Source organism: Tympanuchus pallidicinctus, unplaced genomic scaffold, assembly GCF_026119805.1.
Source record: "Tympanuchus pallidicinctus isolate F22 unplaced genomic scaffold, pur_lepc_1.0 scaffold1, whole genome shotgun sequence".
Classification (NCBI taxonomy): domain Eukaryota; kingdom Metazoa; phylum Chordata; class Aves; order Galliformes; family Phasianidae; genus Tympanuchus; species Tympanuchus pallidicinctus.
The window spans coordinates 93,202,280-93,224,872 of record NW_026294618.1 but is presented as its reverse complement, the minus strand read 5'-3'; the positions used below and the strand labels follow the sequence as shown (position 1 = coordinate 93,224,872).

The 22,593-nt window shown below is 46.6% G+C and overlaps 1 protein-coding gene across 7 annotated transcripts in view; it reads right to left on the bottom strand.

Moving 5' to 3' along the window:
- Positions 1-11,031, bottom strand: part of ATL2 (atlastin GTPase 2) — a 39,173-nt gene extending 28,142 nt beyond the window's left edge. For 2 of the 7 annotated variants that reach the window (XM_052701604.1, XM_052701646.1), the window contains exon 1: positions 10,887-11,031. In XM_052701604.1, the coding sequence (XP_052557564.1) occupies positions 10,887-11,016 (130 nt within the window). In that variant the 5' untranslated portion in view covers positions 11,017-11,031. The other 5 variants (XM_052701652.1, XM_052701612.1, XM_052701601.1 and 2 more) reach the window with 4 other exon arrangements.
- Between the last annotated feature and the right edge of the window lie 11,562 nt (positions 11,032-22,593).

The following is a 22,593-nucleotide window of genomic DNA, read 5'->3' as shown; positions in this document are numbered from 1 at the left end:
GCCAGCAAAGGGGGTGAGGGGGAAAAAGATACTCCAATGACCTAAATAACTAATCAGACAATAGGTCTGTCTACTCCTGAAGTGATTTAAATTGCTTCCTCTGTTGAATGATCAGCACGCACACAGGAGTCAGCTCTCTCATCCCCATACAAAGTACTTGTAAGCTGGCATTTTGCATTCTCCATTTAAGGGGAGAGAGAGGCTGAAGGGCAACTTCACTGTAATGATGAGCAAGAAAAGTCAACCTTCCAATTCAGCTATATTCATTAACACCAAGAAGCAGAGGCTAAGACAGAAGCAGCACAACCCCTAACCCAATCTCAGAAAATAAGCAGCAAAAAAACTTGTATATGAAAGAACTGCTCTCCTGAAAGCACATCATGAACTGAGAGAGATGTTTCTCCATAGCTACAAGGAAAAACTTGGAAGGTAGTGATAGCGACAAAGCATGCTCCTCAGCCCTCTTCCTCTCTGCCTAAAAACCACAGCTATTATTAGCATATCACTGGAGAGTACAACAGGATCTCTACCTACTAAAAGGTTTATCAGCATTTTTCCAGCTCCCTCAAAGGACGCTGCTTTAGAACACCAAGACTAAGGTAGACAAAATTATTAACCTTTTCTTTCCTTTCTCACCACATCCAAGTTGCTGAGGATGGGAACGAGCTTACAGCAGATGTGGCAATGCCTGTGTCCACCACAGATTCTAACACTGCCAAGTGAAAGGTGTACAAACACTGCAGGCTAACTGGATCCTTGCAGGCCATTACAGACACAAATCAGAGTTGAAGATCAGAGTATGACACTGCTTCAAGTTGCTGCTCATCCTGGAAGATTCAAGCAGCATCTTCTAATTGTTTTAGGCTGTAATTGCATGTTACATACATTACATGTAGTCTTCACATATCAGCAGCTACTAAGTCAGACAATCATTAGCTACCCCAAACCACAGTTTTGAGTGGGGATAGGGAGATAAGAGTGAGAGATGCCAGCTGCAATTATGCCATGTTTGATCACTAGATTACCAGCCAGAATAGGTGAAGCCACCAGCCCCATCTGTGTTGTGGTCACAGAAGAGCTCAAGGAAGTGCTTAATTGGGCTGTACAAGCAGCTATGTCAGAAGGCCAGTTTTCATATTCATTTCCAGGATAAACAAGATGTCAGTAGGAATACCAACAGGTTTAAGAAAAAGAGCGATTCAAAGAGGCTTTAATTTTTCTTTTTTGCTCAGACTATGCTTTTGATCTGAACCTTTTAAGTAAAAACGATCCTTCAGTCCAGCCTCCAGCTTACACCCAGCTTCCTGCCTCCCCTTCAAAACATGTAGCTCAGAAAGCCTCCCATCCAGCTTTTCCAGCATGGAATGCCATAATTTAGTTTTATTACATACTTCTACATTAAATTTCAAAGAGCTAAGAGCTGTACAGGGAGTAACTGGATTTACATTAAGAAACTGCCTTCTCTAAATCATGTACCTTGCAAAGTGTGTATAGTAACTACTTTCAGACATCTTGAGGGGGTATTTCAATCCCTCTCCATGTCACAGAAAGTGGTATCACTAACACACACACGCACCGGGTGAAACCGAAGCATGACCAGGGAAAATGCATGCAAAGTTAGTGCCCAGAACGAGAAGCAGAATCAAAACTGGAGAAACTAAAGCATACCATGCAAATCACATTTTAGGGAGAACTTAAACAAAAGCAAAATGAACACTGAAGGAAGAGACTGTTTTCACAAGGCTATAACACAAACAGTTCTCACAGTTCCCACTGCTAACCATGCACAGAAAGAGCTCTGGGCTGCCCTATCAGAGTTCTGCAGCTGAGCCACAATAGATGATACAGCACCTCATGGAGCCCAAGCTCTCCAGAACCCCACACTCACTCTCCACCACTGTCGAGTCTCCGCCAGGCATCGTCGCTGCTGCACAGAAGTCCTCTGCTAAGACAACAACTCAAAGTACACTTCTCTTGCCAACGAGACAGTGCCAATACCTGCCTCCTCCCTCCCTGCCGCCTCTCCACAACTGAGCTTTAACCTCCCATTCACACGTGGGCTCTCTCACTCCTTCTCATTTCCAGTACCAATACACAGCCTTTCCTGCTAGCTTTGCCACATACCCAACTCTGCTAAGAGGCAAACCAGCTAAATTATACTACAGCAGAAAAAGTAGAAAGCAATTCATATTGGATTACAAGCTGTAAGAGTTCAACAAGTAGCTGAGGTGAAGAAAAACAGCATAGCCATGCAACTTCATCATCTGACCCCAGAGCCTAGTTCATCAGTATTGCTGAACTGTACAGGACAGCTGCCATACCAGTTGGCACCACTGTCCTTGATCCCCACAAAAGCTTATCTTGAAGATACACAAGGTGATGTGCTGTGCACCCTACAGCTTCTGAAACAGCTGTACCAGCACAAGTGAGGTGGAGGCACAAGCTGCTTGACTCAGCACTGGCGCTAAAAGGCAAGTTTGGCTTTGTGATTACAGCCTAGGCAAGCTGGAAGTCTTCTCCCACCACCAAAAAGCTGAAGTGCGTAGCAAGTCAACGATACCTGATAATGCTGCAAAGAAGGGTAGACAACTGGGCTGTAACTGGATCAGACACTGCATTGCCAAAGATTTGTCTCAAGCTGAAAGAGTTCAGATTTAGATAGCCAATACACTTTTTAATGGTCATTTATCAGGGCTCCCCTCCTCTGTATATGCAGTTAAGCACCAGCTTCAGTTTTGTCAATAAGGTAGGTCAGGTTGTGCAACTGGTGGGAAGACCTTGAGGTCTCCCAGTCCTCCTGCACTGGAGGAAGCTGCCCTCGAACGTACCTACTGAATGCCCTCAGCCTGCTAACAGCAGTCTCCACTATGTGATTTTTGAAACTGCAGCTCTTGAATTGTCGTAAGGATGCTGTAAAACTTTCTCTCTTCAGAATCTCAGTGCCACGCAACAAGCATCTATGCATTAGTTCAAAGGACTCCAGACTTACCTATTTACCTAAAGTTCTGTATCATCTTGTCCAACACTTGTTACCACAGCAGCCTCTGTGATAACTGAGAGCCCAAACAAGAACGTCGTTGTTAACAGTACTCTTCTGAAACAGTAAATGCCATTGTTACCTGCATGCCAAGGGTTGTGAAAGCCAAGCTCAGCAGAGTATAGTGCTAGGGAGAGAAAGATGATAATCCCAGATGAAAAGCAAGCCACACCATTCTCCTGATCCAAACAACATGTAATGGGAGCAAGTTACTACTTCTCTTTACTTCCAGTTCTCAGTGTAAGTATATCCAGGCAAACCAACTACTTTTCTGCAGCACGCTGTATGTCAGAAGTACACTTTTATAGCCATCTTTCCCTTGGGTAAAGGAAGAAGGAAATAAGTGACTGTCTGCAGACTGAATGTTTAACACCTCAGCAGCCAACAGTTTTGCTTTTGCAGAGCATATTCGTGATCCTGTTCTGTGGTTCAGGAAATCCTTCTTTAGAGCACATAGAGGATAAGAGGACAGGTCCAAGTTCACAAAAAGAACCCAAACAGAGATAGATAGCAGTGTGTTGCTTTTTTAGAGCTCACAAGGGCTTCATGTGCTCAGTTCTAGTACACTACAGGAATGAGAAATCAGCAACAGTTTACATCACCAAACAGCTCAGTTTGATATTTGATTAATGAAACAGTGATATGTCTGCAACTCAAAGTACTTAGACTGAATGTTATTCTTAGAGTCTCAGGGTATCACATGAGCCAACTTCCAACCTCTTTAAATGCAAGAGGCTGAGTTTCAAGGCTCTTCTCAAACAAGTAGGATTTCTGGTAGGACTTGAAGGTGTTTAGGGACATCTGCTAAGAGCCGCTTATTTCTGTAGCACTACCAGTTCTAGAAGATAGCCCAGCTTGGTGCCCCAGCCCCTAAAAGCATTACTGAATGCCCTTTTCCCAAACAGCTACTGTACTAATCAGTCTGACGCACCAGCGTTTAGGAACATTTCCTTTTATGTATTTTGCACTGCATTCCCTCCCTCATCCCTGTGGCAACCTTAAGACTTCACTGCCTGAAAGATAAGTGATAACTGCCTCAAGGGCAACTTCCAGGGCAGGTTTAGAGTTGGCGTTGGCTGTTGGCATTACTAAAAACAACTCCTTCGGATTTGTTCCAAACTAGAAAGTTTAAGAAAACATTTCTCTTAAAAACAAGATAACTTTCCAAGTGATTTCATGTACTTTGAGTGATTGTTCACACCCTGAAATCAGTACTATAATGATTTCTGCATTAGGCAGAGGATTTACAAACATTTTCTTTCACTTCCCTCAGTTAGCTAAGGTTCCACAAGTGGATCTCACTACACAGACAAAGTGAGAGACAGCAAAAGCCAGAGGAGTGTTTCTTACATCTACCTCAGGAACTGAGAACACAGGTAGAGTTACAGGGAAAGGAATAAGACACAGCACTCAAGCTTACAGGCTGTAGTATCACAGGACTGGGCTTACAGAGATGGTTAAAATAACCATGCTTATTCCTCCACTCACCAGCACCACCCTGTTTGAGAAGATGAGAGGCAAGAACAGTTTTTCCAAGTACACACAACGCACAGGAGTTAATCCTAAAATGTCAGCACAAGCAGTTGATACATTCTGCAACAGGTTGAAAACTGTATAGAAGCCAAATAAAACAAACAAAAAGCCTTGTTGAACTGGAACGGTTATACAACACTTTGCTCAAAAGCCACTTCAAATACTGTACTGAAACCCAAAAAAACTTACAAGTTCAATATGACTATATTACAATTTGACAGTAACTACTGACAGGAATCCAAGCCTCACCTCACTTAAGCAACAACTGCATAAGATCAAACCACATTCTGCTTTCAATTTACTCAAAATTACATTCTAAATTATATTCTAAACTCCACACCTGTAACCTGTACATTTTATTAATTCGAGTCCTCAACTTTAATGTCTTTCTGGTTTAGCTTCTATTTCAATCTTCCAAGAGCAACACAGTGTGGTTTTAAAGCTCTAGCAGTTCCCTCATCTATTACTGCACAATAGAGAAGAGCAGGACAAAATACCTCCAAAACTTAGTTGTACATAATCCATTTCCATATATTCGATTGCCTATTAGCTCCGTGCAAGCATTCACCAAGAGGCACCAAGACCTCCCGTACGTGGCTTACCGCATTCATTCGGGTCACTTTTAGCAGGCTTTGGATGCTGCATGACTCAATAAAGCCATCTTAGGTGCCAAACGTTTTGCCTTAAGATCTTCCAGCCATAAACAGGAGCCAGCTACTTCCTGTTCAGTTAATGCAATAGTGGTCAAAGACAGAAAATGCTTATTTCAGCGCCAGAGGTCATAATGAGCACTAAGACCCACCACTATTCTCACACCAGAACTAGAAACCAACTGGTTTTGTTAGCTCGAGGAGTAATACCTGTGAAAGAGCAGGGGCTTGCAGTGACCAACTCCATGCAAGCCAACTGGATAACTTTAGAAAACATAAGTAGATGAGCAACCTGCTATGGAGGTAACTCACTGGGTGAATATGCCATCAGTAGCACTGTACAGCATGTGTATGCTCCCTCCCAAAAGGAGACAGGAGGGCAAGCTCCTTTCTTGGCAGCAGTGACAACTCCAGTTAGACAGCAGCAGGTAGGTACTTGCCTAGCATTACTTTATGCCCTTGATCATCTCACAGTAACTTGTTTGTGCAGCTATAGAAGGTAATGAACATTATCTTCAAGTTTTAGAAGATAAACATAGTCAACCAAGGCTTAAGAGTGGGAAATCTGTCCCACAGATTTCATTTCAAGCTTCCTGGTTGAAGAGAAAAAAGACTTCCAGAGTTTAAATGTCCTCCAAATTCCTCAGATTTCTATACTGGATGTGTTCCATAACATACATTTAGCAAGCACATAAGGTCTTCCTCTGCTGAAAATGAGCACTAGACAAAATGTATTAATTCCTTTCAGAAATAAACAGAAATGACAAGTCAGCCATCAATGCTCTCATAAAATTAGTACCTAATACATGTTAATTTGTTACTAGAAATGACGTGCTTACAATCCTTATTCTAACAGACATAACTCACTTCATATCAATCATCACTTTGCTGTTCTGTTTAGCTGCAGACATCAATCTTAGTGATGTTCACATGCACCTTAAACTCACTCACAGAATAGATCTATATTCCTTTTGTAGACAAATCCCAACACCACAAATTAATTCATGTGTAAATCAGCTTTACAGCTCTCTGACCTCAAAATCTGCTCTAGAACAAAATAATATTCTTAATGTCACAAACAGCCTTCTGTAAGCAGGGAAAGCCACTTTCATCTTTCCTCCCAGACAGCTCAAGTTCAAAGTTTGGGTTGCTGGAAGTGTTTTGAGAAATAGACCCAACCATTTCCCACTAAGAAGTCTTAAGAAACTATGCATGTAATTACTTCTGAAACTTTCCGACTGCTTGCAAATGACACATACTGCAAGTCTAAGCAGATGCTCATAGAATGTTTCCTTGTTCACCTTACATAGTTGAGAGGTAAGACAAAACCCTACCAAATAGTATAACAACTTTGAGACGTTAAGACAGAATTAGCAAAACTTTGGCAAAATGTACTCAAACTGGCAAGTTGAAGATGTCATTATAAACACAGCATACAGCAACAACAAAAATAAGGATGCAATTCCACCTGCTATTAAAGCTCAAAATTTCCCGCTCAAGAATTGCCATACCAGCACCCCCAACTTTAACCTGACTTCCAGCTAAGTTTGATATGAAACCTGGCAGTTTTCCTTATAAATGTCCTTGGAACAGTTAAAACTTCCTTTATGGACTGTGCTAAAAATGTGTAACAGTTTGCTAACAACGAGCACAAAGTTGGAACAAGTTATCACAGTGCTCAAGTACAGTGACCCAACTTGTGTTGGAGACTGGCACATCAATACGCCTCACTACCAAAGCAAGAACACAGAAAACAATTCACCTGCATTTGTTACATCCGTTTTCACAGCTGGACAAAACTCAAAAGTCAGAGGGGTTACAACACAGCCATCAGGAGATAAGCACCCTGCTATTACATCAGAGAAAAATCCCCATCCCTCCTTCCCTCCCACACACACCTGCACTTATCTAGCCTAGCCAGCTTGAGGTTGCACTCCTATTCTTACCAGGATAAGGAGAGGAAACAACCACTCCTGTATCATCGTGCCTTGCTCCATTCAGCAGTACCTCAGTAGCCTAGTCAATAAGCAGACGTTAATCACAGATATTTAACTGATACATGGGGATCACAGCTGGCATATCCAAGAAGTATCAGCACCCCCACAGGACTTGGCTCAGGCACTCAAGACCACCTGGCATAAACGAGGGCAGCCTGGCCTCTCTGAGCTAGGAGAGTATGCCATGCTTAAAGGAATGCTTTCACAACAGTTCCAGTACAGAACAGCTATACCTGAACTATTCTAGAAGTGTACTTAAGCTACAGGCAGGTGAACAACATGAAAAGGAAAGAATGCAGCCTTCCTCAGCCTCACACCTAGCTTTCAGAAGATTCACAGCTGAAATATATCAGAGCTCTGGCTATTATTTGAGAAAGAACTGTAATGTCATGAGTGGCTCTACTGCAAGTTAGAACATAACAGCTGTTAAGTAACATTTAGTAATGGTACATAAGGAGTTACATGCCTCTCCTGTTACTTATCTTTCTTTGTAACTACTCTAATCTTCCATGCTGCTTTATTTCATTGCACAGAAGGGTATTCTGCAGGCACGAAAGGATCACCCATATCTTTACATGCAGACCCTGTCAGCTATGTTGTTCCATTCCTAAAATACCTATGCAACTTAACAGTGACATACTCTTGTTTCCCTCACTAATGATGACACAGCTACCTTGAAGGCCATTTATTACATGTGTGCTGCTACACTTCTGACCCTGAGCAAGTTAAGCAATAACCCAATACTTTTAAGATTATTATGCCACATACTACTGAAAATATAGACAGAACCATCAAATAAAATTCAACAGCACTAGGAGTGGAGGAATGGAAAACAGAATGCCAAACAGCCAAGCAGCATCACATCCTCAGTTTCCATCTCTGAATGCATCTGGCAGCACCGCATCTTCAATGAAACAGCTCAGTAGCTTTCTCCTACCCCTCCCCTGTAAGAAAGTCAGAACAGCAGATCTGCACCTGCCAGCTTACAGCACTGTCAGCCTTCCCAGCTCCTAGCTGGCTTGCAGAAGCAATTTGAACCAATACTGCCACATGGCATCTGCTAGCTTTGTTTAATCATGCTTAGTTCCACCCTTCTGTTTCAAAATTAAGTGAGAGTTGTTAGAAGTTGTTCAAATAGCTTAACATCTAATTGCAGCACTAAAACCTGATGCAATTGAGACCTGTGTTTAAGTCAATACTAACTCTGCCAGTCCCAGTGATAGTCCCCATCCACGCAGTAATGCAGACCTACATTCTGAAGTTCAAGCTACCCTTCAGATCTAATCATATAAAATGTATCTATGTATTAAAGAAACCCCACACTGCGCAAACTCCAGCCCATCTGAGGCTCAGCCCCAAGCAGAAACAAGTCCCACTACCAGAAGACGCGTTAGGAGCGAGCACGGTGCAGGGCACCAGCTCCGCGCGGAGAGCGGCCCAGGGCCGAGCAGCCGCCCGCCCTGCCAGGCGGCCAGAGCCCCGCCAGCGGCCCGAGGTACCCGCAGCCCGCAGCCGGGCCCCGCCGCCGCATTGCCGGCCACGCACACGTCGGCAGTGCCGCAGCGACGAGCGGAGTCGGCGGCCCCGAGCCCGCAGCCCCCCTCCGCCCCGCATAGCTGCGGGCCCGGGCCGCGCGGGGAGAGCGCGGTCACCGCTCCCGGGAGCGAGCGGCGGGCCGGGCGGAGGGAACGGCGCTACGGCCCCCACCGCCCTCACCCCGCAGGGGTTGGCGGCCGCCCCCGCCATTTTGAGGAGGGGGGAGAACCCGGGGCCTCCCCCCGTGCCGCCCGCAGACGGCTCCCGCCGCCCGGCCCCGCGCGGCCTCGGCGGTCCCAGTGGAGCTCCCGCTGCCGGTCCCCGCCGCCGCCGGCCGCCCGGCGGGCTGCGCTACCTGCCGGCTCGGGCCGTTGGCGGGTCGACCCCGCGCGCCGCGCCGCGTCCCTTTCCGCCATCTTGTCCGGGTTTAAAATTAACTCCCCGTGACGTCAGAGCTCCGCCGCGAGACCTTTATCGCCCGGCGGCGGCGCGCGGGGCGCGGGCAAGGCGGGTCCTAGCGCCTTCGGCTGCCCGCCGCGGGAGGGGAAGCGCATGCGCAACCGGCAGCCCTGCCGGTGGCGGGAGGAGAAGGGCGCATGCGCGGTTTGCGTTTGACGGGCCCCGAGGTGTGAGGGGGCTGTGTCGGCGCGGGGTGGGCAGGGGGGTGCCGCCGCTTCGGGCTCCCTGGTGCCGTTCAGTGCCCGGCTCTGCCCCAGCAGCTGTTCGGACTGGCTGCGGAAAGGCTTTAGGCCTGCGAGATTGCCTGTTGGTAGAGGTCACGTCATACATTTCAATGGTAAATCAGCACGTGAGCCGGGCAGCAGCGTTGCTGAAACCCCTCTGAGTGCAGCAACGCGCCTTGTGTAGACCTTACCCTTCTCAGGGCCCTGAGCTACCCTAGCTGAGCTGGTTCTGGAGACACGGCTTTGAGTGGCAGCAAGCTAAAAACACCAATGCCTAAACAGGTGGAAGGAAAAGTCAGACGAGGTTGAAAACCAGCGTGTTCTGTCGTAGCCCCAGCGAGCGCTTTCTGAACCTGCACACCCTGCTTTCAGCTGGGCACAAGGGGCTTTGTGTCACTGATACCTGGCACACCGCTGACAGGCCTTGCCTCCAGCAGCTCAGTGTCGGAAAGAGATGGCATAACCACAGCAGCTGAGTGCTGTAGAACGAGAACAGTGGCTTGTATGAGTCGCTGTGAAACTGACAAGAAGCATTCTACTATGCTGTATTTAAGCCAGCACAGATGGAAGCAGAATGCTCTGTATAGAAGTGCAGAGGAAAACACTGCCATTGGCCTTCTGCAGTTTAATATCCCCCACTTATTTGTGGCAGCTTGCTATGGAAAGTAAGTGCGTCACTGCCTGTCCTTCTCATCTCAGCCCAAGTCAAAAGGCAAACTTTCCTTGACATCAGAAAGAAACCAGAACACACTCTGGATTTGTGACTTTCAAGAAAGGAGGGATTTGGGGGTATTTCAGACATACATCGATCAGGCAAATGGAAAAGCCCTGAAGTAAAACACATGGAAAATCAAACCCTGTTAGTATGACATAGTTAAGATTCAGCAGCTCAGTATGAATCTAAGGAGCTGGGAAAAAAAAATTAAAAACAATAAAGATGGTTCCAAGTTCTGTTGCTAGTAAACAGTCTTATTTCTGATCAAGTCTAAAAGAGTTCATGCAAAGAAGAGTTTGAAATACTGCATATACAGATGGACAGATTTCTGTTCCATGCAGCAGGATTTACTGCTGCTGTAATGTGAGAACAGATATTAAGAACGCAGAGGTCAGAAAGCTCAACCTTAATTCTGCTCTGTTCACACGAAGAAAGGAGACATTTTCCAAGCTGAGGATTTTGCCTCAGGAATGCAGACTTGCAGACTCCTGTCTGCAAAGGTCCCCACCTCCACCACTCTCCCAGTTGCTTGCTGCTTGCCTCTAACCAGGCTAGCAAGGAGTTAGTACTGAAACTTCTTAAGCCAAACACTGGTTTCATACTGAGAAAGCCCAGATCAGATTCAGATTCTTTACACTTTTCCATATACAATTATCCTCTGTCACCATCTCTAACCTGTATGCTGCTTGTTTAAGGTAACCTGCGCAATGACAAATCAGCAAGCCTAGCACCTACCTGAGTCACTGTAAACACTGTGCTGGCACTGGGGAACGGGGCAGTCTCGCATCCTGAAGGGCTGAGGGTCCTGGGTCGAGTTGGAGAGGTTTCTGTCAGAGGTACTGAGCTCAGTGATATCTTTCCTCATTTGCTTGGGGCGTTAGAACCAAATGAATGATAAGACGAGTTTCAGCCTTCCCTCCAGGCTGCAGAGAGGTATAGAGAGAGCTGAAGAAAGCCAGCTGTGAGATAAAGGTGGACTTCTGGCAGCCCCCTCAGCAACAAAACATGTCTGGTGAGCAGTGGCTGCTCTGCTCTGGTCAGATAGTCAGCTGCTATCTGACAGAAATCACTGAAGGAGCCACGTCACTTAGATTTCAAAACAGTCTCCCATTAGGAAATCCACCCAGATCTCAGGCTTGCTCAGAGAGTCAAGCATGTTCCCCTCAGAGCTAGGACAAACCCTGCAAGACACCTTGTCTTCTTTTTCCATGTGAAGGCTACCCAAGCTATAGCTGACTCTGTAAGAAAGCATGCTCCCACGGACACATCCTGCTAGGTTCTGCCTGAGCTGTCTGGCATTTGCCTCACCACCTCACTGAGGATTCCAGCCTCACAGACAAGCTTGGTTTCCAATGCATTTTTTCTCACTGATATTCACTGTTTCGCATGGCAACCTCTTGAACTGAGGGATGTCTGCAACCATCATGCAGGTGATCTCAGACTTTTTGTGTGTCTAATTTAGAAAATGCCCACCACAGCCCTGAGCTTGTACCTATTTGTGTGTTTGCTGTGGTGGGTAGCAAGCACGCAGCTTGGGGTTTGCCCAGGCAAAACCAAGATAGTGCTTAACAAAGATCCATACTTGGTTGGATGCTTTCAGCAGTGCATGCTGAGCATGGAAACATGGGATAGCAAACCTACCTGGGCAAGCAGCTCCCCTGCAGAGAGCTCTGAAAAAGCAGAGAGGCTATTGGGAGCAGAAAGTGAGTTAGGAAGGGGAAGAAAAAAACAGTTCATCAAATCCCCTGAACCTGCAGCTCTTCTGCATGCTCAGTGGAGACAGCATTTCAGCTGGCAGCAGTGCATGCTCTTAAGAGGCAGAGAGCAGCCCCTCACATACCACTCATTTATAGCAAGCCAAGTGGGAGACGCATCCCATCCCCTCTGGTGATGACTCAAGAGCTGCTCCTCTGGGGAAGAAGGATGAAATAACGTTGAATTTTAGCTGTTGTTAGAGCAGCTCAGAGCACGTTGCTAGGCACCAGCTGCAGAAATTGCCTGCAGGTGCTTTCACAGGAGGGATTGGGCCACTTTGCTGGTCTCTCCCAAGACAAAACTGGGTTTGCAGCCTGAGTACCTTTGAAGCTGGACATAATCCATTTTCAGCCTCAAGGGCTTGTTGCACAATCTTCCCAAGATTAAGGGCTTACATCAAGAGGCTGTGGCACTGCCAGAGGAAGGACAATGGACAGACTCCAGAGTAATGCTTTGGTTTAGGTGTCCCCTCTGAGGGATGGTGGCAATTCCAGAAGTGCATATGGAGAAGGAGTCTTCTGCCCTCACTTCAGGATGGTTGAAGTTTTCAGAGGAGTGAATAGCTAAGTGATTTACTTCTGTTGGTGGAAATGAAGATCTCTAACCAGCTGAAGCCTTCATGTACAAGCATTTCCTCAAACCAATTTCTGTCATTTGGGTCTCTACAAACACAGTGCAAATTCCATCTCACTGTTAGGCAAAAGCATAATGAGATGAAGACAGTTCAAAAGCCAGGGCTAGAAAACGACTCCCTTACAGGCTGCTTACAGAATGCTAAAGAACCTGCAGCAAAGAGAAGCTTCTCTGCCTACAATCATTGCACTGCCCCTGGCCTCACCCCAAGGATGTGTCTGCCTTGGTTTGTGACCTGCCTCTGTGTTCAAAAATGACACCAGCCTGGGAGTACACACACATTAAATGCCAGCATGATGCTAACTTTTCCACACGAGTTTTTAACTGCTTCTTCTCACTTGATGTGGGTCCCTCTATGTACCTCTGGGGTTAAAGGCCCCTTTGTTGTCATTTCCTAATAGCTGCTTAGCACAGGAAAGCCACCACAAATAAGCTCACCACATCCCTAGACTCTTGCTCCCAAACCTCTTGTCCTAGAAAAAGAGGAATTGCTCCAGCTGTCAGTATGATGCCCATCAAACATCACACCACCCACTGGAGCCTCTCTCCACAGCATAGAGCTATTTCTGCTCTGCTTAATACAAACAAGAAGACACGTGGCTCAGGGAAGGAAGAGACCCCAACGGTGTCTACGCAATGCATGGTACTGTGCTTCAGTACACGCTGCTGGTGCTTTTCCTGCATGATGCAGCAAAAAAGATGTGGATACCAGAGCCAATTTGAGATGGAAGTACCCCATCATCACACAAGCATCAGTGTTGATTCAGAGTCCCATTTGAAAAAAAAATGCTTAGTAGACATTTTATTATTCAGTGTAATACAGTAAGACCAATTGCTTAGTTCAGTGCTCTTTTTTTCTAAGAAACATTCTTATCAGCACAGGTTTAACTTTTAGATGAGGTTATTTTTCCTTGTAGATTAACTGGTCTTTGGTATCACAAGCTATCTCCTCTGCCACAGGGAAAAGCATCACTGTGGTACGGATTTGAATAAAGCGGTGCAGCTTTATACCCAGGGAAGGTATTTTACATCGAGCCCTGTGGACGCAGGCCTGGCTCTGGGTTGTTTGCAGGACTGAATGTGACTGGCCCACTGTACAAAAGGTGCTCATTACAGAAGAGTTTATTTGCATCCTTCACAGCTACGTGACTCGGGCCCTGCTGGGCGAGATTTACAGGTCCCTTAAGAAAGTGGGTGGTTCATTCCCAGGGTTTCACGTGGTTTCTTCGCCTGCAGGTCCAGACTGGCTGCACAGTGATGAATTAGCTCAAAGAGGGATTCTTCCGTGAATTCCCACGACACCAAAGAAGCCAAGTTGCAGCTCTCATGATCCTTTCCAAGGAAGCAAACTCTCACCAGCCCTGTCCCCCACATTTCCATCCCCACACCCCCGGATGCCACATCAGGACAGACCTCGGTGCAATATAACCACAACCTACTGTGCTCAACTCTCCTCAGTAAGAGAAGATTTGGGTTGTTGTGGGCTTCCTCATCAAGCTCACAGGTAGCAAAGCCCAAGCCTCAAAAATGTAATAGTCACCAGCAGGAGCTGGTTTGAGACTCAGTTCCAACAGTGCCTTGGTCTCTAGGGATCTTCCACCAGCACTGTGGGCTTATGACAGGATGCCTGAAGCAGAAACATCCTCCAGGAAAAACAGATAGCCATGCTCTGCTTTGAGCCAGGCCCAGGGCTGGGGCATAATCCTTAATACACCAATGAAACTGCTTGGATTCAATCTCTGGCATTAAATCAAAACCTGGGGCTGAGACTAGACGTGAAGTATCAGACCAGCTTTGCCGCCTGCCTTTCCAGATTCAGTCAAGCCCTGTGCCAAGCCTTGGACACAAAACAGAATGTGTTGCTTAATCACTCTGGATTAGCATGCAAATTTAATTTACGTACTTTCAATGAAAACGAGTATATGCATTCAGTTTTTCTCCAAGCATCTTTCAGTGTGCCTGAGTTGTGGGCCTGCACCACGGCCATAGGCACCTCCTGCCTGGACAATCTTCTGCATAACCTACTCCAGGGAGCCTGCTTTAGCAAGGGAGTTGGACTTGATGATCTCCAGAGGTCCTTTCCAACCCCTATGATTCCGGGATGGGGCTGAGATGAGGGTCCTGTTGTCTTTGGCTTTATACTGGCTTAATGGAGTGGTCCTCCTGCCTCAAAATCTTTCTGTGTGACAGAGGAGTGAGAGGACAGGTCAGACCATGGGCAAGGCATAGTCACAGGGGGGGGTACCTGATAGCTCCAGTCCTGCTCCAGTACCACCAAAATGAAGCACACAGAAGCACAGCACATCTTTGTTACTGGGGACTGCTTATGCAGAGCATGTCTCCAGAAAGACCATTTTTCCAGAAGTAAAATAGGCTTAGCTGCCAACATTGCCATTTGTTCCATGTCAGAAAAACAGAGAAGAGGCGTTTCATTCCTTACCTGATTCACCCCATCCTGTGTAAATGCAGCCTGGCTGCATTAGAGGGCTAGCTGCCCAAACTCAAATTCATTTGAGATCCAGAGATTAAGATACAATCATTTGATCTCAGATTAAATAGTGGATGAACACCACAAAGAATAGCTTAAAACATTTGGAAAGGTGTTAAGGAAAATCAAGCAGGATTAAACAACAAAATAGCAGCATTAAGCCAGAATGCCTCCCTGGATCACATGAAACTAGGCACCAAAGAGCACGCTGTGCCACAGCTTAGCAGCACTTGGGTGTTGAGCAATTCACTGTAAAGGAAAAGCAGGACAGCCTGATATCAGAGACAGGTAAGCTGCATGTGCCAGTGATCTGCCAGTTTGGGGTCTCCACTGCCTCTTGTGTGGAGCAGAAGGGATGGCAGGAGACCCAGCTTATGACTCCCACCTGCTTTGTGAGAAGTTCTGTGAAGGACATGAAGGTGAAAGGTGCTTGGCATTATCCCCAGCTTTGTTGTTCCTGTATCAGCACCAGCTTCCATTTCCTAAGCCAGTTCCTAGCACAGCCCTGCTGCTTGCAGCCTTTGGACCTCAGAGCAGAGGGAGGCAGAGCAGCAACAGGTGAAACCAAGAAACTTATTCCTGCAGCTTCACAGAACCACACTGATGCCAGTTCTGCACTTATTAATGCAGGATTTAGCAGGGCAGAACACAACTAAGGGATAACTCAAGCCACATTTGCAGCATCCAGCCACCCCCCAGTGTTTCTATTTCTCACTCTTCAAACTGAAAACAGGAATTTGACAGGCCCTACATCACTTTGTTGAGGTGCTCTCCATCGCCCTCAGGGGAGAACAGCCAGCTGCCAAATACCCTTATTAGGAAGAAAATATCCAGCAAAAATAGGCTAACTAGCTGTAAATGTGTGCTAAAGGAAGGCAACTCAGGGCAGCAAGGCTTAGACTCAGAGCACAGCACGACCACTTTCCAGGTTTGCTCTGGGAGCTCTCCCCACACCGCAGGTACAGCCTCTCCCGCTGGACTTAGCCTCTATTTCCTACGACAAATTGTCACGGCACCCTGGAGACTGCTTGTTTGCAACCAACAGAGATCATTCTAAGCCCTTCCTACACATTTCCCAGTTTTTTTTCCATATGCTTTCCTCAGCTTCTTTGTTCTGCAGCATGTTTGAAATCATTAGTGCAGTGCTGATAAATGAGACCCAGTCCCAGACGGGCAGTATCGCATAAGGCCTGGGCCTTGCACTCTGGTAAACAACACTGGTAACTCTGGAGGGCTCATCCTCACCCAGAGGGGTTTGTGCTGGGTGGTCCCAGCCCCAGATTTACCCTCAGTGCAGCTTTAAGAGATGCAGAGAGCAGTTCCCTGCTGCAAACATCATGGCGCTTGGTTTGCAAATAAGCTGTGCCATTGAGAGGCTGGTGTGTCCTTCACCAAAAAGCACCATGCAACAGGAAACCCCAAGGCACAATTAGGGAGGTCCCAAGGGTGGGATGCCCCAAAGCATGTAACTGTTTTTCCTGCTTCTTGTCCTGCAAAGCACAGCCAGTTTTCCAAGCAGCCCCACTGCCAGCAGCAGCCACCTGGCAGGCACAGTGGCCCTGAACGATTATTTAACAGCGGATTGTATAACCAGTTACATTTCTGTCACTGACCTCAGCCCTGGGACATCTCCCACCCAGAAAACTTCCATCTAATCTTTCAGACTTGGGGGGAGCAACAACCTTGGGCATCTGACACCATCCCTCAGAGAACAGCAATTAGAGGGGACCTGGAGCTGCCTGGAACATCCCAGATGCACAAGGAGGAAGAGGAGAGGAGGGATCTCAATAATCAACTTAAGGCTCAAGGATGGACTCACCTGGTTCAGACCCAGCTCATTCTGTAATCAATTAAAACCAGGAACTTCTGAAGCCTTATTCCAACAGATGCAACAAGGAATTTGTTTCAGCATGCCTCCTCAGTTGGTTCCAGGGTCTGTGGGCATCTAACCAGAATAAGCACAGAGCTGCTGGGAGGATGGAGACCATGCACAAGCTCCTTCCCACACCAGTACTTCTGTGAGGTTGTGATAGATCAGGCGTCAATTATACACCGGCTGAACTGGAAAAAAAACCTCCTGCCTTTAGACATACTTGCCAAATTTTTTCAAACACTGTTCATAAAACTTCCAAAGGTGTACCTGCTCAGGGCTGCAGCAGCACACAGAGCATTTTGCAGCAGCGGGCTGACTTCAGGAGCTTACAGTTTACAGCAAAAAAGTCACAATAAACAAACAATTCAAAGGACAAAATCTGATATGAAAAATCCATTACTCTTTCCACAGTTGGTCAAAGGAGGCAGCTGCCGCAATGCAATTAAGTCTAACCATTAAACAAGGTTTAATGGTGGAAAGGCACGATGGAAAGGCACGATGCTCATTACTAAGCCTGAGGTCTGCGTGTGTCAGCACTTGGAGATGCCTTACAGGTAGCTGGTAGGTGTCAGTGCTTTCAAAGAAGCATGGTGGTTCTTTAAGCCAGAAAACTTTGAAGAAGTTTCAAAGCCAAACTGACCTCCCCCTGGGCAATTCAAATCTCAGCTAGAGGAAGCAGCTGTGTCTTGCTAGGAGTATTTTGGTTTTGCAAAGTTGTTCTGCTTCATTTACAGGCCACAGAAATCAGCTTTGAGCTGGTCCTTGGATTTTAAAAGGTTTGTATGCACACCACAAAGCTTTGGATCCCAAGTGTGCTGCAGGTGAGCTCCGCAGACCTCCAGTGCTCCTGCTGGCTGGCACAGCCCCTGCCTGATCTGCACACCCACTGATGTGGTTAAAGTCCCACGCTTTGCAATTTGCCCCTCAAAGCAGGAGCAAGCTGCAATACTGCAAGCGATGCTGGGCACAGGAGGCTGAGGGCACAAAGCACTTGCCACATGGCTCACTATCTATCAGCTGTTTACCTAGAGGCTTTGCCCAAGGAGCTTATCCAGCTGTGTCACTCCCTTGTAACACATATGCAAGCTGCTCCATGAGCAGGAGTTTCTACACTGCACAAAGGGCAGGAGACCACCATTGCTTTTGCCTTATGATCACAATGATCCAGCAGCATTTTACACCTTAAGGATTTAATCCAACATTGCATGGCAAAGAGATTCATCATGTCACAGCTATTGGAGGCATCCTGGCATGGAGAGGGACCCATGGCCACTCCTGCCCGCAGGACAATCACAGAATCACCAAGGTTGGAAAAGACCTTAAAGATTATCCAGTCCAACCATCCACCTATCACCAATGGTACTCACTGTACCACATCCCTCAACACAAAATGCAAACATTCCCTGACAAACGTCGTGTTCAGTACCTGCCACAAGCTCCTGGGGAAGGAGATGCTGGCAGCTGCCTGGCTCTGTCTGTTCACTTCTGTCCCCAGCAAGGCAGCCCCAGGGCAGCTTGTGCAAGAAGCAACACAGAACCTAGAGGTATAGAGCTGCTAGAAATGCCAAACTGAGCTTTCACAAGAATTACACAATATCCATGGCCAAGGTTAAACACTTGGACAAGACCTCTGGACTCAAGCTGCCCCTTAGGGAACACGTGCTCTGGACAAAAGGAAAATAACAAGCACAAATCCAGAAGGAGAGCAGAGCAGAGCTCAGGCTGAATCCAGGGAGTACAATGGCACAACTCAGTCAAGGTGCTCAGTTATTTACCATACTGCATAGCAGCTGCATGACTAACACCATTCTGAATTTTTGTCTGAAGCCAGTCTGTATTACCTTTAATGAGGTCAGAAAATACAAAGGAAGAAACCTTCTCAAAATAACCAACATGTGTTATGTCATATCAAAAAATCTGCCTTTTGGAAACAGACTATCTAGCTCCAATGTTGCAGCTGGTCCTGGTTTTTGCCAGGAGAAAAAGGCAGCATGAAGGAAGCCAGGGAACAAGACAATTTGACAGCAGACAGCTGCTGAGACCAGCCTTGGCTAGGCTCCTGCTCTGGCCCAAGGCAGCCTCCAAGGCAGCATTCATGTTCCCCTCCCATCTTCCTTCTGCAGTCCATTACGACAATACAGCCCCACACCTCTTCACCAGAAGTCCATGCATTTAACAAATAATCCTCTGAGGTCCCAGACCATTGCAGGCAGTGCTTACACATCTGGTTATTAGATCCATTTGCATTCTGTCCCCCTGTGGAAAAATACCTGTTTGTCTTGCATTTGTTCTTCCTAATCTAGGCTGCCATTTTTCCATTTTCACTGAAATATCAAGAGCATTTGCACACAACTGGCAGCATACCAGCACCCTCCAGAAAAAGGGATGAAATATCCTTTCTCATCTCGTAGTTTAACTGCTTACACAAGTGGAATCAAATCCAAATTTCTGAGTTATCTGGTGGAGCTCTTTTGCAACGCTGCTCTGTAGCAGAGGGGTTGCAGAGACATCTTAGCTCACACCCCAGAGCTGACAAGCCTGCAAGAGAGATTCAAACATTTTGTTTTCCAACTTGGAAGTTTCTGCATAAGCCAGAGAGGATTCCCAGGCCAACGACTGGTTTCTGCAGCTAAAGTTGTTTGCACTGCCCACTCCGAAGAATAGCACAGTAACATACGAGCTTGCTGCCCTTGGCATGCTTCTTGCTGCAGCCTCTCCCTTCTTTTACAGATGTTTCAGCAAACAGCCCTGCACAAGCCAGAATGACTCTCCTGCCTAATAACAGAGTCCAAACTCAAGCAGCTGGAGTCCTTGTGCACATCTAGCTTCATACACTGATACAGAACAGATGCTGCAGAAGAGTATCCCATAACCTCAAACAGCCTACGAGCACAAAGCAAAAGCAGCATAAAGGCTACATAACTTCAAATGTCACTGTCCCAGTCTAGAAATGACCCTCTGGCTGCAGACCCCTGCCTGCAGGTGAAGCGCTGGGGAGAAGTGGGTGCATATCCCTTGGCACTGAACTTGGAACAAAGGGACCAAATTCCTTGCTGCCACCTGCTGTTCTCCACCAGCAAGGCAGGCCTTGCCCCACCATCTCCTGTGGAGTATTTGAGACCTCAAAGTCTGCCCTGCAGACCCCGAGACATGGTACCAGAGAAATAAAGCCCATGGCTTTCTTTCCTAATCCTCCTGGTCACATGCTCCAAAAGCATGTTTGATAGAATTGCTGAGCTTGAAGCTCATGCCAAAATTGGAGCAACGGTATCCAGACTTGAAAGAGCTGTTTTACTTGCAATCCTTGTGCAAAGGAGACTGAGAAAAAAGCAACATGAGCAATGTAATTCAGAGACAGCCTTTCTGGACACTGCAGCCAGACAGACTACATCAGCTGGGCTGTACCTGGCACAAAGGGAATGTGAAAATATTGAAAGCAGTTTTTGCATGTTCTTTATTAAGTACTGTATCATTTATTTACAGGCAGAACTAGAGGCCCTGAAAGCGGCCAGGAGAGGGATGAAAGGTTTAACCCTGTAATGGGAGGTCTGCAGAGAAGGCAAAATGCAGTTGTGATAACAGCTCTCTGTCCCTCCCTGCCCTCACCTACCCACTTTCACCAGATTGCCAGCAGAAATCAGCAGGTCCTCACCCCTCTAAGCCCATGCCAGGAAGAGGCTCCCGCTGCACCTGCTGCACACACCAGAGCAACTAGTCCAGCAGCATTCCCCACAGTGCCCTGGGCCTCACTGACCCAAGAAGAGTGCTGGCAGAAGGGAAGGCACCCTGGCCGTGCCACAGTGAGCCACGTGAGTACACTGAAGGGGCGAGCAGCTCCACTTCACCCTCACTAGGGAGCCATAGAAAACTGGCAGGGGAACAACATGAACATCCTGTTCCAAAGACCTCGGGCCTCCTATGTTCGAGACAGGTGCACAGAGCTACCTTATAGAGCCTAGGCTACCTAATCAACACAGTGAAAAACTTAAATTTTATAGCAGTCAATGCTCCAGCCACCTGTCTGATCAAAACCCAACTTGGCATTGCTTTGAAAGCTCTCTTGCTTTCCAGTCTAACAGCACTGACATTTGTGGGCATTGTGCACTCACATTACTGGCACAACCAGAGCCAGAGGTGTGTTTGGTGTTTCTCTTAGCCAACTCCCTGCTAATAGGGCAGATAAGAGCAGTATCTCCTAGGTGAATGCAGTATCAGCCTCCCCACTTGCCCTTTCTTTAGACCTCAGCAGTGAAACTTGCTTGTACTTGGAAAAGACACAAGGCAAACATGCTGCTTATCAGCTTCGTCTTGGTGTTGCATAGCCCCAGCCCCAAATCTGGCTCAGGGTTATTGGCAGCATGTTTTGCAAGTGGCTAAACAGACTCCTCACAGAGCTGCAAAGACAGCTGTGGACAAGTTTCTGAGCTGCTGGTGACACAAGGAGCTCTGGGAAATTGTTGTCAGGGTTTTACTGCACTTGCCTTGACTCAGAAGCAAGCCTTCCAGCACAAATCCTCAGCACAAATCTTACACACAACTTAAATGGAAGAGGTTGACACTGCTGGAAACACTGATTTTCATGGTCTTTAATAGGAACCAGGGGGTACAGGTAGTCACTGGGGAGATGGGAAACAACAGCTCCTGAAGAGGACAGTGAAAGAAGTAGCCCAAGTGCTTGCAAAATGGCTTAAGAGCAGCTTTGCTTGAGAACCAACTGCTTCTAAAGCAGTTTAAAGACTAGCTCCTCTCAAATACTGGTTAGCTGTGAGTAGCTTACGGGTGGTAAGTCTCAGGCCAAAGCTGCTGCAATGGCTGCATGCTACAAGCAAGAAGCAACTGTCTGCTTAGAATATAAAGCCAGATCCCATATGCATACCAGAAATGACCAGATGCTATCAGGGTTCCTGAACTCCACTCTGCTCAGTGTTAAAAGAGGCTTACTCTTAGCAGGGTCCTCACTGGAAAGGTCCACATGGGACAGTTCCTGAAAAGCAGAGTCTGTTTTCAGCAGTAAGAAATGGAGGTTGTGCTGGCAGTCATGGGACCGGTGCTGCTGCTCATTCTCTGCCAGCTTAAAAGGATAAGATTAGTTTTTTGCTGACCCTACATCTCTGAATATCCTTGCTCAGTTTCCTAAGAAGTTTCAGAATGTGTAGAAAACAAAGGCAGATGAATGATCTTTGCTACAAAGCTTCAGGAGATTAAAAGGGAGAACTGTTTGTTTCTTGTTGTTGTTTTTGCAATGACGTTGTCAGCAGGGATGCAGATGTGAGAGGTAATGACACAGACAGATGGAAAAGAAATGATATATTATAGCCTATGCTAGAAAAGCCATGGAGTCACACTTAACTGGGTGTCCATATCACAAAAGACATGTGGATGTACCATCACCTTGTCTGTCTTCATGGAAAGAAACTTGTCCTGTAGGTGTTAGGGTACGTTTTCATTATTATCAGATAAAAGCTATAGCTGATAAAAGCAAGACTAGAGAGTGTATTATTGTGAAATACATTGAAATAATATCAACAGTACGGTCCTAACCTGAAATTCCATTGTGAGCTCTATGTGAGCTTGCTTCATGTTAGGAATACACAAAAAGCAAGAGTTAGAGGCACAAGGATATCTTTCTTCAAAAACAGACAGATTATAAACCTCTACAGAGCTATCAGAAAAAATGAAAATAAGTATAACTT